The following is a 17207-nucleotide window of genomic DNA, read 5'->3' as shown; positions in this document are numbered from 1 at the left end:
TTTATAGGGCACGCAAGGCTAACCGCAGATATGCAAAACACCTATTTTTCTATATTTATCGACAGTACATAGTCATTACGACAAGCAACCTAAGCTTTGTCTAAAACTTTGAATTTTCTCCACACTTTAGATTCGTAAAAATCGTGTAACGTTTGCAAAAAATGGTTAAAATGTCTTCATATTCATATCTACAGACTTTATCACTGACTCGTTGAGGCTGCAGTGAAAGTCCGTTTGGCTGTACTGTGCTTTTAAATCTACTGTAGTTCCGCCCTATTTCGCAAGAGCCAATCAGCAGCTCTGAAACATAACCCTGTTAAAATTCTAGACTAATCACAACTGTTTTTTCAATACCAGCCGAGCTCCTCACTTTGTAGCAGGCTGGCTGGCATTTCTTACCTCCTGTCTACCATCAGTCTAAGAACCGCGCTCCACATATCATGTATACCCACAGAAAATACTCGTAAACCGGCTCCAGGAGACGGGAAAACTGCCTGGACACCGACACCGGATTCGGTGGAGGTTTTGTGACCGACTAACCCGAGCCTCTTGTGCCGTGTCCGCAGCATTAGGTAGGTGTTTTTGGTGGTGTTACGGTGTTGTAACGTCCCTCTGCCTCTTCTCTCCTTCCCATTAGCTCGCGAGCTGCGACAGTTAAAGTCATATTTGTATTGGTTTATCTATTTTGGTGGTGTGGGTTTGAATAGGCGCGAACGTTTTGTCGCCGTCTCAAACGTTAACGTTCGCCTTCTTAAACTGAGGTTACATAATTGCTGGTGTACGGCTTGTTAGCTATCAGGGCTGGAAAAATGACCGCGACTGATACGAGTACGGGCAGATTAAGCCGTTGTCAAATAAATAGGTGTAGCCAAGCTTACGTGCTGACAGATAACTCCGCCGCGTGCCGCCCTCGAGGGAAAGTCACGCCGAACTGTATTAAAAACGAGCCTTCGTGATCATTGCAGTCAGGTTACACATGTCGAAGACATTACATGCATTTTAAGACCCGCCAGGCTGGGTCAGCACTCAGCACTGCTCTAAGCACGTACTCGGTGCTATACAACATTTCCCTTTTATGCTCGTTAAAGTTCACGGTTGATACACATCAGTGGTTCAGATAAGCTCCACGAATTACCCAGAAGAGCCAAACATTAAAGGAACCATACAGTGACTTTGCCAGGTGAAGAGTCATTTAATTGCAGGGTTTTAATAGAGCTTGGTTTTTGAGGCTATGTGTAACATTAATGGATAATTAATGAGGTTACGTGTGTAAGTGTTTCGACCTGAGAGTGCAGCCAATGTTGGAAAAAGATGTTCCACCCCGAGCTAATAGGGTCAGGCTAATTAGCCGGAAAAGTGTATTAAGATGTGGTTTTAATGGCTAACATGTTGTTGTTGTTGTTAAGAAAACAGTTATTTACTTTATCCTGCTGTGGACCAGAGACACGTGATCTCCATTAAGTGCACAGACTGGATCATCGCACTTTACTTTTCCTTATTTTGAGACAGTAGTGTTGGTGTTTTCCACTGCTCTGTCCCATATTAGTATCGAGAAGTTCATATTCATCTGCACTGCTTACTGCAAATGTAAGCCTAGCAATAATATAGGAAATACCAGGCCAGCGCTTCAGTGAAATATCCCCTGGACCTGAAGTTCATAGATACACTTGTAGCCTGAAGGCTTGCGTGGGTAAATGTTAATAATAATGCTTTGTAGCAGCCCTGGAAGGCTGAAAGGGAAAAAAACAGGGAGGGGGGCATAGTATTTCATTGTGCTGCTAGCCAGGAACACATCTGCTGTGTGCAGGTGGTCTGGGAAGAGCAGCTAAAGACTAAAGTCCAGTTGAAGAGTATTTTATCAGTGCTTGGCCTCCACAGCTGCAGAGCTGGATCAGTCGGACTCCAGCTCAATTATTCTCTCATTTCCGTGTCTGAAAAGGACACCCACCTCTGCATCACAATTATTACATTCAGTCAAGCAGCTGCGTTGCTGCTGGGCTTCGTCAGGATTTCAACTGCAGAGCACCGTAATTCCTTACGGTCCGTAGTGCTCACTCTCAAAAACTCAATCCTGTCGAGGGCCCATATTTATCCAAGGTGTTGTAATGGTAACACCAGTAGTGAGACCTGTCACTAGATGTCCCGCACCGTTCCTCTTCACTGTGAAACGAGTGATGCAGCACAGTTTGTCATGGACAGGCTAGCACCTTTGTAGCCGTCAGCAGCTTTAAAAGTTGTGAACTCTCCCTAGCTTTTCTTAACCTTGAGTCATTTGTGTTTTAAAATAAGTGTCAATGAAAAAACATTGGTGGAAAACAGATAACGTATCTATTGGAGAGAAGTCTCCAGCTCTGAAGCAGCAAGTTTGGTGAGCACCCACGCACCGCTCAGGTTTCCTTGGTGACATGAAAAACAATGGGTCTTTTCACTGTGGGTTTTATAGTTCAAATGTAGTGCGAGCGTGCACAGGCTTCCCAGAGTTTGGGATGTCTGATTTTAATTTGCATACAAATGACAAATGTGTTCATCTAATAATGAATAGAAAATTAGATGTTTTGTGTGACTCCAAGCTAAAAATCCTGGGCATTAGTTTTAAAATAAAGCCTGAAAGATTCTGTTAGTGATGCCTGAATTATTATTTAGCTGGAAATCATCACTGGAAACCACTCTTAATACCACACCTGTAACCTTCCACGGCAGTCAGGTTTGACCTGATTTCTCTGGAGGTGTATGGCAGGTTACATGGAAGATGATGGTGTAGGGTTAAAGGGATTTCCAGTTACAACGTAGATTTCCTGCTGAAGCATAAGCCTGCAGTCTGAGAGTAAACTGCTGTATTGGGATGATATGGTACTATGAGGTCTTAAAGATGGGGCCTGATTATTTAAGACTATATCTGAGGAAGGATCTTAAATTAGAGTGCAGATTTAACAGGGTGCCAATGACGAGAAACATGCTCTCTTCAGTCCCTGTCAGTACTCTCGCTGCAGCATTTCAGATCAACTGAATGCTTTTTACGAACCTGATAATAATCTATTACACTAGTTCAGACTAGATGTAACAAGTTTTTCAGCATCACTCTGACAAAGGATGTTTCTAATTTTAGAGAGTGCACAAACGTAAAAAAGCAGACCCACATTTGTTTCTTATGGTCAAAAACAACTCAGATTCTTCGGTGCTACTGGAGGTGAGTATGTATCTGGCTAGACACCATGTTCAAGATTTTTTGTGCCAAGTACAATAACCTCAGTTTTATCTAAATTAAATTCAGTTTTATTTACACAGTGCCAAGTCACAACAGTTGCCACGAGGCACTTTATATTGTAGGGTAAAGACTCTACAACTATACAGAAATTTTACAAGCAGGAAATCAGAGGCCATCCAGGGCTTGTCTTTAGGACATTCCTGCAGTGTAACTAATTGGTGTGTGTTATCTGGCTTCATGGACAGATAGAGTTGAGTATCATCGAATGATACTGGCTGAGGAAGGCATGTATAATGTAAACAGAATTGTTCCTAGCACTGAACACAGCGTCTGCAGTCTGCATCTAAAAAAATCACTTTTAAATCCATTATAGTTTATTTTAAATAGATTTTAAAATAGGTTGCTTTTCTGACTGGAGATAAAATTTCTCTTTGTCAGGAAGGACATCTGGTGTAAAAGTCTGCCAAGTATAAAGACACTTTCAAACAGTTCAGCTTGACCAGCTTAATGACTCAAGCGCACACACAGATATTTGTACATATCTATTTAAAGTTTTAACTGTATTTATTTAGTAGAAACTCTTGTTTTTTTTCGTCGAGTTTTGCACTGAATGGGACAACATGCAATTTCGTTTTGCTTTTTGGCATCATGACAATAAAAGAATCTGAGATTCTGGAAATAATCAGCAGTGAAGAATTATTAAGGCTAACACCATCCAGAATATACCATGGTCCTGAACCATCCTTCTACCGATGGCCCTGGCAGCACGTCTGTGTGCTACTGCGCTCTAAATTGTATTCATACTGGTGGCTGCCGACGCCATAATTTCATTGTACGTGTACCGTACAATGACAGTAAAGGGCTATTCTGTTCTATTCTATTCTCACAAGGTCAGGTCAGTGGCAGATTTACCCCTCAGCTGGTCTTTCTTGTCATTCTTCGTACTGCTGCATGTTGTTAGAGAGTGGAGTTGTTTCTCCACGGAGGTGAAGCTCAGTTACCTGAGGACTGCATTACTTTTGCAGAGAGCATTGAAAGCAGTGACAGAGCCGTTACTTTCTTCACTAAAGTGAGATTATTGCGGTGTGAAGTGTGAATGCTTCCTGTGTGAATTGCATGTAGGACGCAGAATTAGAATAGAGGAAACTGGATGGTTTTGCTGACGTACTGTGGTGACATAAAATGCATCTTCATACATCTAAGCCAAAAACATGCACGTTTAAGTCAGCTTCATTGGGATTTACCATCTCTGTTGGTCTGCAATTAAACAACAAATGACAGGCAATCCAACAGTGTCAGTCACATTACACAAGGCTCAATGTTGTATTCGTGGTAAAGCACAGACGGAACAGCTGAGTTGTTTCAGGCTTGATATGCACAAACAGCAGGTGATGGGAGATGCACAGACATGTCAGTTACTTTCAGCTGGACGGCCTGTAGCAGCAAACAGAACCAACCAATCAATTCACAGTTAATTTTGTTTATATTCAGCTTCCCATAATTATTCAGTGTAACTGGATGGGTATAAATCGAGCAGAGGAAATGGAAAGGAAAGAAATGCTGCTGCAGTGAAATCAGTGGTGTGTGAGAAAGGATGAACACAGCACAGTAGGAGTCGTGCAGTGGTCCCTCGCTATAACGCGGTTCACCTTTCCCGGCGTCGCTGTTTTGTGCATGCTATTTTTTTTTCACAGCGCATTGTGTTCTGCGTCCTGATTGATTGGCAATGGTCTACAGCCAATCTCCTGCCGTGTCTCCTGTCCAGTACAGAGTGTGTTCAGCTTGTCAAATTTACACAAATCTCCGATCCTAGCAGTGTGACTCTGAAGTGCTGTACTGTATGTTTGTAAGTTTTCTCCCCAACAAACAACAATGTCGACGAAACGTTTTGCACCGTCAAAGGCTCCTGCAGTAGCTCCCAAAACGCAGAGGAAGATGCTAACCATCACACAAAAAGCTTCTGGTCATGCTAAAGGAAGGTAGAAGTTACCGTATTTTCCAGATTATAAGGCGCATTAAGCAAAACAAAACATTCAAATAAGTCAAACTTTACTCATTTATTCTTCTTGCTTCCTCTACTTCCGTATCATTGATTCATTAATGTTGAATTCTCTGGCAGCTGCTCTATTCCCATGTTCTGGAGCTGAAAACAGGGTTTGATCTTTGGCTTCATTCTATGATACTGGACTTATTTTTCTACGAAGGTTTGAACTTGAGAGTTTAAACAAGAGAGAAAAGTGTGAAAATGTTCATGCATGTCTGAGAAAAGAGTATAAAGTGTGTAGTGAGGGGTTTCTTAAAACATCTATAATAGTTGTAAAAAAGTAACTGGTTTGTTTTTAGAATGTAACTCCCGCGATAAACGAGGGACGACTGTATTTAAAAAGTGCTATATGTCAGTTAACAAGCTGGATCAGCCATTCAACTTGTTTGATAATCAAGGCCCCACAAAGCCTTTCTGTGACCCTCACACAGCATTGGTTTGGAGTCCTCTGTCAAAGTTTCTGTTAATGGTTTTAAAAAGCTGATGATTTTGTGATACTCTGCTCTGAGCTGCTTGGGTCTTATTTCCACGGTTTGCCTTTTTGACGCTTGTCAGAAGTAGACACGGGGCGTGGTTTTGGTACACGCCGATCTATTGGCTGAGAACAAAAGACCTACTGCTCTCCCTTCCTTAGAGCTTAGTGGAGCTCAAGGGTTGTAAATATAAGAGGAGAGGAAGACTGTTTACCCTCATTGCTAGTTTCTTTGTAGTGAAATGGCTGCAGGGGTTAGCACGGTCTTATTTGGTTTTTGGCAAACTCCACCAGGACTTTCCTGTCTCGGGGTGAACAGAAACCCATCACTGGTCCCTGTCATGTGGTTAAGCTAGAGATTCATTGGGTTTGTACAGAACATCTGATTTATTACAGAGGTTGTGGGCAGGTTGAAAGCCGTGGTCCTGGTGATTGAGCATGCGGTTGTGTGGAAGTTTGGGAATGCACCAGATCACGGATCAGAAATGAAAGGATGAATCATTATCAGTAAGAGCCTGATGACCAAACTCACGACTGTTGTTTCTCTTTAACAGTGTAAACACGGGTAAGTTAAGTGACACCGTGTCCTTGTTGGACTCTGTAAACAAGGACAGTGTTGTCTGTTAGCATGCAGAGCTACAGAACCTCAAGGATATTTGGCACGTAGACTGGAGCAACTAGGGATCGAACCACCGACCTCCTGATTAGCATACGACCCGCTCTGCATCCTGAACTGCAGCCGCTCCATACATGCTTGCAAGCTTGTATTAGTAGATGTGGTGCAGCCCAGCTAGCTTCTATTTGTGCTGTGCTCCCATAGAAGGCAGCAGAGGCAGCACATTGAATGTGTGTAGCTTTGAGAGTGTTTGACAGATTGTTAACATCAGTTCATTTTCCCGTTTCTCTGCCAGGGAGAGTGAGAGAGAGGGAACATTTAATGGGAGAAAAACAAACTTTCACAAGGCTGCTTGTCTTATCGTTTGACTTGACAGACATATGAAAGGATCTTTCGCCTCTAACTTACTTTTTCTCACCGCTATCACAGACCTCTCCCATCAGGACTTCACGAGGTGCAGATGCCATCATTATTAAGTGTTTCATGTGGTTTGGTTTCACTGTTGCTCCACTGAGAGAAGCCTTAGCCTCAGCTGCTCGCCCTAACAAATCAATGGGAAAATATCCTGCCAGCAGGATTAAATATCAGCAACAGGAGAGAAGAGCCTCAATTAATTTAGTGCAAACACATCTGAGCCTGGTGTGAGGTGTAACAGGACTCTGCTCTGAATATCAGCTGCAGTTTGTTATCAGCAATGCTACTGTAAATCTTCGTTGTTTATTTTCCTTCCCCAGTAATGACAGGTTAGGCAGTCCCACTACACAGAAATACACAAAATGACAGAATCTGCTACTTTTAAAAGAATTTAATTATTTGATAGTGCTTTGAATTGCTGTAAAAGAGCAGAGGCTTTATCAGAATTATGTTCCTTATTAGGTTTTTATCAGTACTAAAGTGTCTTATCAGGTTTGGTTATTGCAGCCACCTGTTTCTAGATAACATATACATTTGGGAGTTTTGACCGTTCCACAAAGACAGGTGCTTTCTGTTTCATGTAAACTATCTTTTTTGAATTGGAGCTAGTTGTGTAAACGGCATTACATTTCAAAGGACACCTATCCTTAGATTTCATCTTCAGAATCAGAGTAATGGCTTCAAACCCAAATAATACTTTCTGCTGGCAGCGTCTCTAAACCACCACAAAGTTCTCGCTTGGTCTTTGGGAGACTGCAGATGTACAAGATGTGTGATAGTGTGTCTTTAAGCTAAACAGAGTGGTATTCATGAAGCACTTTTTTTGTTTGTTTGTTTTTTTTGTTGGCTTATCGGAGCGGTTTATGAATCTGTGCGGTGTCTTTATGTCATGTGGAGATGCACATAAACACCAGGTAACAGTATTGTTCCAAAACACTGGGACATGCAGGGAAAAGTATGTGTTGTTCCTAGCTTCTAGGGTTACAAAATCACAAATTAGCATATTTTCTGCACTATAAGGCACACTTAAAATCCTTTAATTTTCTCAAAAATCGTCAGTGCACCTTTTGTATGAATTCTGGTTGTGCTTACTGACCTCGAACCGATTTTATGTGGTACACGGCGCTCAAAACCTGTCAAAAAATGTTCTTGTGCGACTTTGGTAGCTACGAAGCCGCACCGCTTGATGGATTGTCGGAGCATTACGGCTACCGTAGTCAGGAGCCTTGCGGAGTAATCTGGGTCCTAAACTCCGTCTGCTTCAGGTCCCAAAGTCAAACGAACACTGCAGCATCACTGAGAGTTAAAAACTGTCTAAATTCTTTCATCTCTAATAAAATGATCAGCGTTGCTGCTTTACCAGGTGTAACAATTAAGTTTAACATCCAGGCATCCATGAAAACAGAATTTATTAAATTTAACGGAGTTAGAAGTTAGCAGGAAGTTAGCTCGCTAGTTACCTAAAGATGATATAGCATGTTCTGACTGAGAGATTTCTGAAAGAATTCAAACGTACAGCTCTGCTGTCACTTCCAACATAAATGAAGACAGAAAACTAAACAGCAGTGACGTTTGTAGGGTTACTGAAGTTGGGCTAGCTGCTATATAATGATGTGCTACGATATTGCTAGCGACACAGCTATGTTAGCATAAACACAGTGAAGCTGGAGGATGAACACTAACTTTTTCCCACTCGATAAAAGTTAACATGAGGGTTCCTGATGGTTAGAGACAAATGCAATCCTATGGCAGGATGCTGTAAACGGACCAAATGTCAGTCAGGAGAACAACTGAGATAATCCATCCACAATACGAGGTTAGTCATTAATATACTGCAACAACATGGGAATAGAGCAGCTGCAGAGAATTCAGCATTAATGAATCAATGGTACAGAAGTGGAGGAAGCAAGAAGAATGAGTTGAGTAAAGTTTGACTTATCTGACTTTGTCGCTTAATGGCCTTATGGTCCGAAAAATACGGTAATTATCTGCATCTTCATCTCATCATCGTCTCAGTGAAACGACTAATATTTTTGAGCTCACCCTAACGTCAGTTTTAGTGCTTAAACTATGCAGAAAATAATATGTTGTTGTTTCTGGATAATGACAATGACCATAAATCATCACATAGTAGAAGTTAGGTGTACAGTTTTGGTTCATTAAATAATTCAGAACTCGCTCAGTGTCGCCGTTTTATTACCGTGAGGATTTTGACAGTAAGGTGACTCATTTATTGTTTTTTCTCACCTTCCACGTCTTTAACGCTTCTCCATTTCTCACCCTTACTTCCTTTCAGCTCTTGTGAAACTTTTCTGGTCTGATTGTTATCAGTTGTTTAAACCAACTTTCAGCTGCTTCTCTCTCTGTGCCGCTCTGTCAATTTAAAGTGTCAATTTAAATTTATGTAACCTCAAATGAATTAATGCGATGATTTAGAGTTTTTGGTAAGGAGAAATCTCAGTACAACCTACACAGATTGGTAATGTTTAAATGCCAGTGACGATCAGTAGGAGAAATTTACCTTTAAGTGCAGTTGCAGCAGTCTTCAAAGGTGTTGGCCGCCTACGATGCTTTGTGACTTCCCCCTGACCTTTAACACTGAATCACTGAGCACACAGATGTGAGATTGTGTGGTAGTTATGAGTACCTGTCGGCAGAGTCACCTGCTTTAGAATATATGAACCTAATGTATGTTGTTTTCACAGCTGAGCTTATTTATCACCCTTTTCCACGTCCACCTGCTCGGTTTGACTCGCACCCGAACTTGATAGTAGATTTTTTTTTTGTTCTCCCGAAGAGAAAAGTTTGAACCCTTGTAAATGAATGTACCCTGCCTGGTTCAGAATGGCACTACAGTGGGCACTGACTCACTAAACGCAGCTGGCCTGCAGTGACGCCACATTGTTACTTTTACACATAAATTTAAGTAATTTTGTAACAATTATTAAATAGATTCCGGATGACTTGCACATGATGGTGAAATGGTCCTTTACAAGCTCATTGATATATAATTTTTAATTTTGTATTTATTTAGCTTTTTGGGTGTGTGCAAGCTACTGGGATTGCTCTGATATTTAAAAAACATTGTTTATCAATGTCCTTTTTCTTTCTGTGTAAACCTCCAGTTTGCTCGCCACAGAGAGTTGGCAGTTTGAAAATGAAGCAATGTTCGTTGCATTGAGCTGGCGTAATGCTCTGAGGAAATGTTGACCACAAGCAGTCAGCTTTAGTCTGGGTTCAATCTTCTCCCCAAGTAAAGATTTCACATGTGAACGTAGAGGGAAATCAAAGAAAAGCTACAACCTCTCCTTGTTTGAATGAGGATTTTTATCGGACAGTTATGCCACTATGAAACTGACTTCAGCCCTGGAGAGCAGTGGACCGGAAAATAGTTTGACTGCAGTGTCTCGGGTGAACGGCACCGTTAAGCTCATACAGGGATGCGTTTGCTCGGGTCGTTCGCATATCTGCTGTTGCAGCGTAGTCTGACTTTGGCCCGACGCTCGTAACATAAGTGAGACTGGCTGGGTGGGCATCGTATACCTGGAGTTGGGGTTTTGACCATTGCACAAAATTGTCTCTGAGTCTGTACGCGTGCTGTGGGGAAAACTCTGTTCTAACGTTTGACTCTGTGGTTTATTTTAAGCTTTCTTTTACTTCACGTTCTTAAACTCATTTGCAACTTAAAACAGATCTGCAAGACAAACGTGTTTAAGAGCAGCGCGTGAATAAAAGGTTTGACGACATTAAGCCCGGCAGAGCCGTTACCAGGACCGTGACCTCGGGTAAAGTGAAAGAAAACATGTTTCTAGTGTCCAAATCAGCAGCGCTGTTTCTGTAATCAACATTTAAAGCTTTACTGGGAAACCGCAACCGCGGTCCTTCATCAAAGCACCAACAAACTTTGACATGAAGGAAAGCGAACTTTGTACCTGCTCCATCCACCACTGTTTGCTTTACATAGATAAAAATCTGCAGGAAGTCTCCAGAAGTTGTGTTAAAATATGCAGATTAACTGTTAACTTACCAGGGGCGAGTCTAAAGGGGGGCATGGCATGCACTAGACCATATTTATTTTGAAGTTTTCATAATATTTTTCAGACTGAAAGGGAAATAATATCAAACATTGTTAATTAAATTGCGTTAAAAATCTAAAAATGAAACTGACGAGAGGGATTTTAGGTTAGGCGGTGAGTTATTGTTGATATTAATGAACGTCTGCTCCATCATGATGTTTTCAGCAGCACAAACTTTGCATCAAAGCACAGGGAAAACTTCAGTATGCTGCTATGCTCACATGCTCCTTTATAGGCTTACAGGCAGAAACTCCCTCATTCACCTGCACACTTAAACACACAGACAAACACGCACAAACACGCACAATGACTCAAAGCTTTCCAAGAAGACAGAGTAAACATGCTTTTTTTTTAATGCCTCAGTTTAGATTTCATATTTATTTTACAGGTAATTTTGAAGGGGGCGTATTTTTTTTTCTATTCTGAATATTTATCATTGCTCATTAATAAGACAAAAGTATTTCTTATCCGATTAATCGATGGAATAATTGATAGATTAATCGATAGCTTCAGCATTAATTTCATAACCAAACCGCGTCCATGCTTCTCAGCTAACCCCACGTTTAGAAAAACGCTCCTCAATTTCCTTTGGCTGGTTCTTCTGTGTTGCCATGGTGACTATTGGAAACCGTCATGTAAAGCAATTAAAAAATATTGCGGTAAACGGCGTATTTTGCAACGGCACAAAAATAAACGGGGAAATGAGAGACGTTTTAATACTGTCATCCACAACGTCATCACATCCCAGTCTGCAGTTGGTTTTGGGAGGAACGAAACCACTAATCAATTAGAGAAAGATGATGATGGTGTTGTGTCTGCTGTTCCAGACGATGATGCATCCAAATGGCACTGATGATGATGCAAATGTGGAGATGGCTGCATTGGGTTCAGCCTGTCCCATACTGGTGTCGCAGTCCCCGCTGTTCCACTGCTGTGGTCTGATGCTGTCATAGGCAGCTAACCATCGTGCTCATATGAGGTGGAATCTATGTAAACAGACTAAATAGTTAATACAGGTATGAGGCTAGGTGCTAAAGAGCATTGATCAAAAATTTAATGGCAACCTGAATCTTCTTTGGCGTTAGACAAAACTGGAGCAGCCACAGGATGTTTCGGTGAACGTAATATGAATACATTATATATAAAAATCTCTGCTGCAGAGTTTTTGCTTCAGTTAAGGTTTTATTGCACTAGGAGACAAAGGCATTCAGTATTGTATCTCCTGGATGAGGTAGGTTTGGTGTATGTTCATCTGTATGTGCGCAGAGGCACACAAAGATAGTAGGGGTGCAACGATACTCGTATCGATATTGAACCGTTCGATACAGTGCTTTCGGCTCGGTACGCATATGTATCGAACAATACAAAAACTTTTCTTCTGACGATGCTGTCTGTGTTGAGCGCTCAGTGGATCTGCGTTCGACTACTCTGCCTAGGCTGCACTGTTGAGTGCAGATCCACTGAGCGCAGCGCAAGCTAGCAAGACAGAAGCTAAGCTCGTTGCAACATGGCAACTGCCTCAACGCTACCCGAAGTTGAACCGCGTTTGGAAATATCTTGGTCTTCATGTGACGTATGACCCTGAAGGTAAGCGCGTCATGGACTAAAGTAAAACAGTATGTAGGATGTGTCACGCAATGCTCAATTGGTGGGAACTAGTGCGTTAGCGCAGTTAGCTTGTTAACGTGTTGACGCCGTCCAGCCCCACGCACGGGGCGATCCGCGGTAGCTCGTTAACGGAGATTTGCCGTGTTGTGGCGTTAACATCATTTCAGATTAACGCTGACAGCACTAGTGGGAACACAACGAATATGACTGCACATTTACTCCGACATCATCCTCGTGCAAAGACAAGTGGAAGCAGACAAAAACAACAAGCACGCATGCTACAAACTTTACCCGAGTCATTTAGACAGCTGTTAGCACATGATTCTCCTTATGGGGACCTGATATGTTTAATATGCTGCTGAGAATATAGCCCAGAAGAAGCTATAGTATAGCTTTTATTTTGGAAAGAGACATTTCTCTGTAATAAACTCTCTTTTCCAAAGATGAGTGATTTCTCCATCAGATAGATTTATTTTTTATTACTTTGTTGTTTCAGCAACATTAAATTTAAAAACTGTACGTTTGAGTTAAAATATATATTTATAATTTTAATAAATGACAAATTAAAAAGGCATGAACATTTTTTTGTATTGAAAAAATATCAAACCGTGACACCAAAGTATCGAACCGAACCGTGAATTTTGTGTATCGCTGCACCCCTAAAAGATAGTGGTAGTTTATGGGTGAGTGTGTGTCTGTGTGCCTGAGCATGTGATGACGGCAATGAAGCGAGAGATCAGTCAGTATTCTCCGAGCGCAGATCTGAGGTTTGGCCTGTGCTTTGTTGCAACATTTCGTTTCATATGTTTTGATTGTGTAGATATTAATAATTAGTGTTAATAATAATTCAGTGCCCAGCCTAACAGCCTCTGGTCAGTGGCTTACTGGCACGTGTGCTTTTATTGGCCCACAAAAAAAGAACGAGCTTTTTATATACATGTTATTTGTTACTGCAGTTTAATATATTTTATATTCGTCTAAATCTGCAAAATAATCTACTAAAGCCTTGAATTAAGACTCCGTGCCCCCATTTAGATTCACCCCCTGCTTATCGCAGGTGGCATATAAAGTGAAATAGCTGCTGTCAGCCTTCAGCAAGCCTCCTGATCAGACTAAGTTAGCAGTTCAGCTGTGTATGTATGCTTTCATTGGAACAGCTGTGCTATGGATTTACTGCTGTGTAAAACAAATGGCAGAACGTTCACATGAGTTTGCACATGATGTTTCATGAAGGACCTGCATGAGCTTTTTCCCAGGAGTAAAGGTTTTGATGGTGATTACAGCGTAAGTGTGGCTGTTTTGGACGTTTCACATTCAATGCTAAACTATCATAGCATCATCTTCACTGCTGCTGTTGTGTTATCAGTGTCTTTGTGGAGAAAACTGTGGGCCGCGTGAGTTTATGTTTGCCGTAGTTTTTATTCACATGCATGCTCCTCAATCTGTTTCTGCTGTAACACTCACGGTTACATGGATTAAACAAAACGTCAGTTAATTGATGAATCATTGCTGCTCTGCAGTGCACCAACTGCACATGTGCACCGAGCAATGAACCTCAAGTAGACTTCAAAGAACCATAACAGGAATGACTACTCAGTCGTGTCTCTCCTTGTGTCAGCAGCAGAGTGTAGCTGAGGTGCTCAAAGCTCCTGTACAGGTTTGACGTTGATGTTTCCAGACAAAAGGTTCCTGAGGCCAAAAGTCCAGATACCTTGGATGCAAATGGCTTTAAAGACAGAAGATCATTTTATTTAGACAGTCTACCTGTATTGTTAACAAAACTGAATATGTGGTTTGAAAGTGAGGTTTCACTTTGCCCCTGCCTGCTGTGGATTGCCTGAAACATCTTCCTCTTCCAGTACGGCCGACTGCGGCTGTTCTGCCAGCGCAGAGAAAACGCTCCAGCAAATATGCTGTACTCAGCCTGCAGCTTTCACTCGTCAAATAAAAACTGCCAGCCTGCCCACTGCAGTATGTATGAGCAGGATGTGTGTATTCACTGAATGCATGCACGCATTGTCCTTTCTGCAGAATTAGCATGAGTGGCTGCCCATATCAGAATTCGAGGTTGACAGATAAATGTCGCAGATGAAATATGTGTCACCAGAAATGCAAAGCTGGGATGCAGCTTGGACACATTTGTTGTTGTGTATTCTTAGTCTGTTATTAGCAACTCGTTATTTCTTTCTACCAACATAGACTTGCAACACTTTAAGGTTCACTAGAGTGTTGCAAAAACAGGCAGAGCTCATTTAGTTTTCTTCACCCTGCTGGTCGGCAGGACATCGACCCCAAATTTGTAAATACGATAACTCGAGAACGAGGCGAATCTGATTCTTTTCAGTTCTGGTGTTTCAGTGTTTCCTGTGGTGCGATCACATCTCAATGTGTCTCTTCTCTCTTCTCTCCACCATGCAGGCCTCATGGAGCTGGAGACCAGACACCTGCTGTGCACCAGGGAGCTCGATCCATGCCCGGTTCCCAGTAAACAAACATAAAGGGTGGGAACCTTACTGGCCCTCTACTTCCTTTACCCCCATACCCAAAAATCGCCCCTGTGGTTATCTTGTCCTCTCCCTTCTGTGGCCCCAGCATGATTGGCAAGCTGAAACAGAACTTGCTGGTGGCCTGTCTGGTCATCAGCTCGGTCACAGTTTTCTACTTAGGCCGCCATGCAATGGAGTGCCACCATCGCATCGAGGAGTACAGCCAGCCAGGAGGAATCCTGCCTTTGTCTGGGCTGGGAGGCAGCATGCGGACCACCTTACGGACGGGCCAGAACCTCAGCATGCCGTTCATTTACAACAAAGACATGCCGCTCATTTTCATCGGTGGCGTACCCCGTAGCGGGACCACACTAATGCGAGCTATGCTGGACGCCCACCCCGAGGTCCGCTGCGGCGAGGAAACCCGCGTCATCCCACGCATCCTGGCCATGAAACAGATGTGGAGCCGCTCGGGTCGGGAGAAGATGCGCCTGGACGAGGCCGGCGTGACTGACGAGGTGCTGGACGCCGCCATGCAGGCCTTCCTGCTGGAAATAATCGTCAAGCACGGCGAGCCCGCCAACTTTCTGTGCAACAAGGACCCATTTGCACTGAAATCTCTTTCCTACCTGGCCAAAATATTTCCCCGTGCCAAGTTTGTGCTCATGATCAGAGACGGTCGGGCGTCGGTCCATTCCATGATCTCGCGAAAGGTGACCATTGCTGGGTTTGACTTGGGGAGCTACAGGGACTGCCTGACCAAGTGGAACCGGGCCATAGAGACGATGTACACTCAGTGCCTGGACGCTGAAGACAAATGCCTGCCTGTGCACTATGAACAATTGGTGCTGCATCCTGAAAAATGGATGAGGACACTGCTGAAGTTCCTTGATATTCCCTGGAATGATGCCGTTCTCCACCACGAGGAGCTCATAGGGAAAGCTGGAGGAGTGTCCCTCTCCAAGTAAGTAATGCTGATGGCATTCCTACAATTTTCCTTTCCCGAACTCCAAAAGATTCCCAGCCCTGTGTTCTGTGCTTTTACTTTGAAAGGAAACGTCTGGTCTGGATAATGTCAATCTAACGTTGTTTTCCTTTTGTTGTTTTGTGAAAATTCTTAAACTATAGACTTTTGGGAGAAAGCAGTGAATGTTTCATGGCAAATGTGATCAGTTGTAGCTCAACTTTGGCTACAGTTACAGTAACTAAAGTAAAATGTGGGAGTGACGCATCATTGGCTGATGTCAGCGTGTCTTTGATCCCTTTTGTTTGTGTCTGCAGGCGACCGTTTTGTTAACATGCAGGGTAAGCTCTGTCATTACAGCACAGCTCTATACGAGCTTCTTCGTGCAGTTTGCTCAAACTCAAACGCCTCCTTTCTTCACTTGTGTGTCTGTTGTGTTAGGACCGAGTGCACTAATGTGTAAAATGGGTGTCTGTGGCCTCTTGTCTTATGCTGAAGACGCATTTTGGGGTAGCTGAGCTGCTTCCAGTGCTCTGTAGCTGTTACTAGCACAGCGCACGCTGAATCATCATCCATCTGTGTTATGTTACGATTCATTTCCAGCTCGCTGCTCTGAGGATCGTTGACGTTTTGGACATTTAACCCCGTCGGAATGTAGTTTATCAAAGCCGTTTCCCCCTTTTATCCATGTATGTAGCTACAGTTTCTACACAACCTTCTTTCTACAGCTGCATTGCTGAAGCTCTGAAGCTAAATGTTTGATGATGCAAGAAGCTGTAAATCGTGTCTGGCCCACAAGCTCCACTTGGTGAGCCAGGCTTGTCGTATATCACATTCCCACTGCAATAGAAATGCGCTTGGGAACGCCCATGTCGACTTGGCTTTCAACTACTTAGCCTTGAAGGAGAGAATGTATGCATTGACTATTAACCTTAAGGTTAAAGACTTGCTGGTGAGCAATGTGTGAAGTGAAATGTCATGTTCTGTATAATCTGAGTTCCTGATGGTGTTAAAAACAGGGCCTTGAAACGTATCCTCGCTGTTCCACTGTTATATTTCACTACAAATGAAACATCCTGCAGCTGCACACAGTGAGACTCATCATTAGTGACTTGAAACATGTGAGACGATGTCTGCATTGCTGCACTGTGAGCACGTTTGCCTAATGGCCCTGCCTGGTGTCAGAGTTGTTTTGAATACTCTGCTATGGGAGGTTGGCCTCTGGAAGTTTTTGAGGAAACTTTTCTCTGTCTGCTTCATATTACCCCCAACCCCCTTTGCTACCACGGTCTTCCTGCCACATGGCAGAAAACACTCCCTGT

The 17207-nt window shown here is 42.7% G+C and overlaps 1 protein-coding gene across 2 annotated transcripts in view; it reads left to right on the top strand.

The window, feature by feature from the left end:
• Positions 1-362: 362 nt before the first annotated feature.
• The window catches only part of tpst1 (tyrosylprotein sulfotransferase 1), a 45856-nt gene continuing 29011 nt past the window's right edge, over positions 363-17207 (top strand). For both annotated transcript variants that reach the window (XM_087841396.1, XM_006799332.2), the window contains exons 1-2: positions 363-572; positions 14854-15885. In XM_087841396.1, coding sequence (XP_087697522.1) covers positions 15029-15885 — 857 coding nt within the window. In that variant the 5' untranslated portion in view covers positions 363-572; positions 14854-15028. The remainder of the gene's footprint in view (positions 573-14853; positions 15886-17207) is intronic.

This window comes from Neolamprologus brichardi, chromosome 1, assembly GCF_056152115.1.
Source record: "Neolamprologus brichardi isolate AB-2024 chromosome 1, ASM5615211v1, whole genome shotgun sequence".
Classification (NCBI taxonomy): Eukaryota; Metazoa; Chordata; class Actinopteri; order Cichliformes; family Cichlidae; genus Neolamprologus; species Neolamprologus brichardi.
The sequence above is the reverse complement of the archived record's forward strand: the minus strand, read 5'-3'. Positions and strand labels throughout refer to the sequence as shown.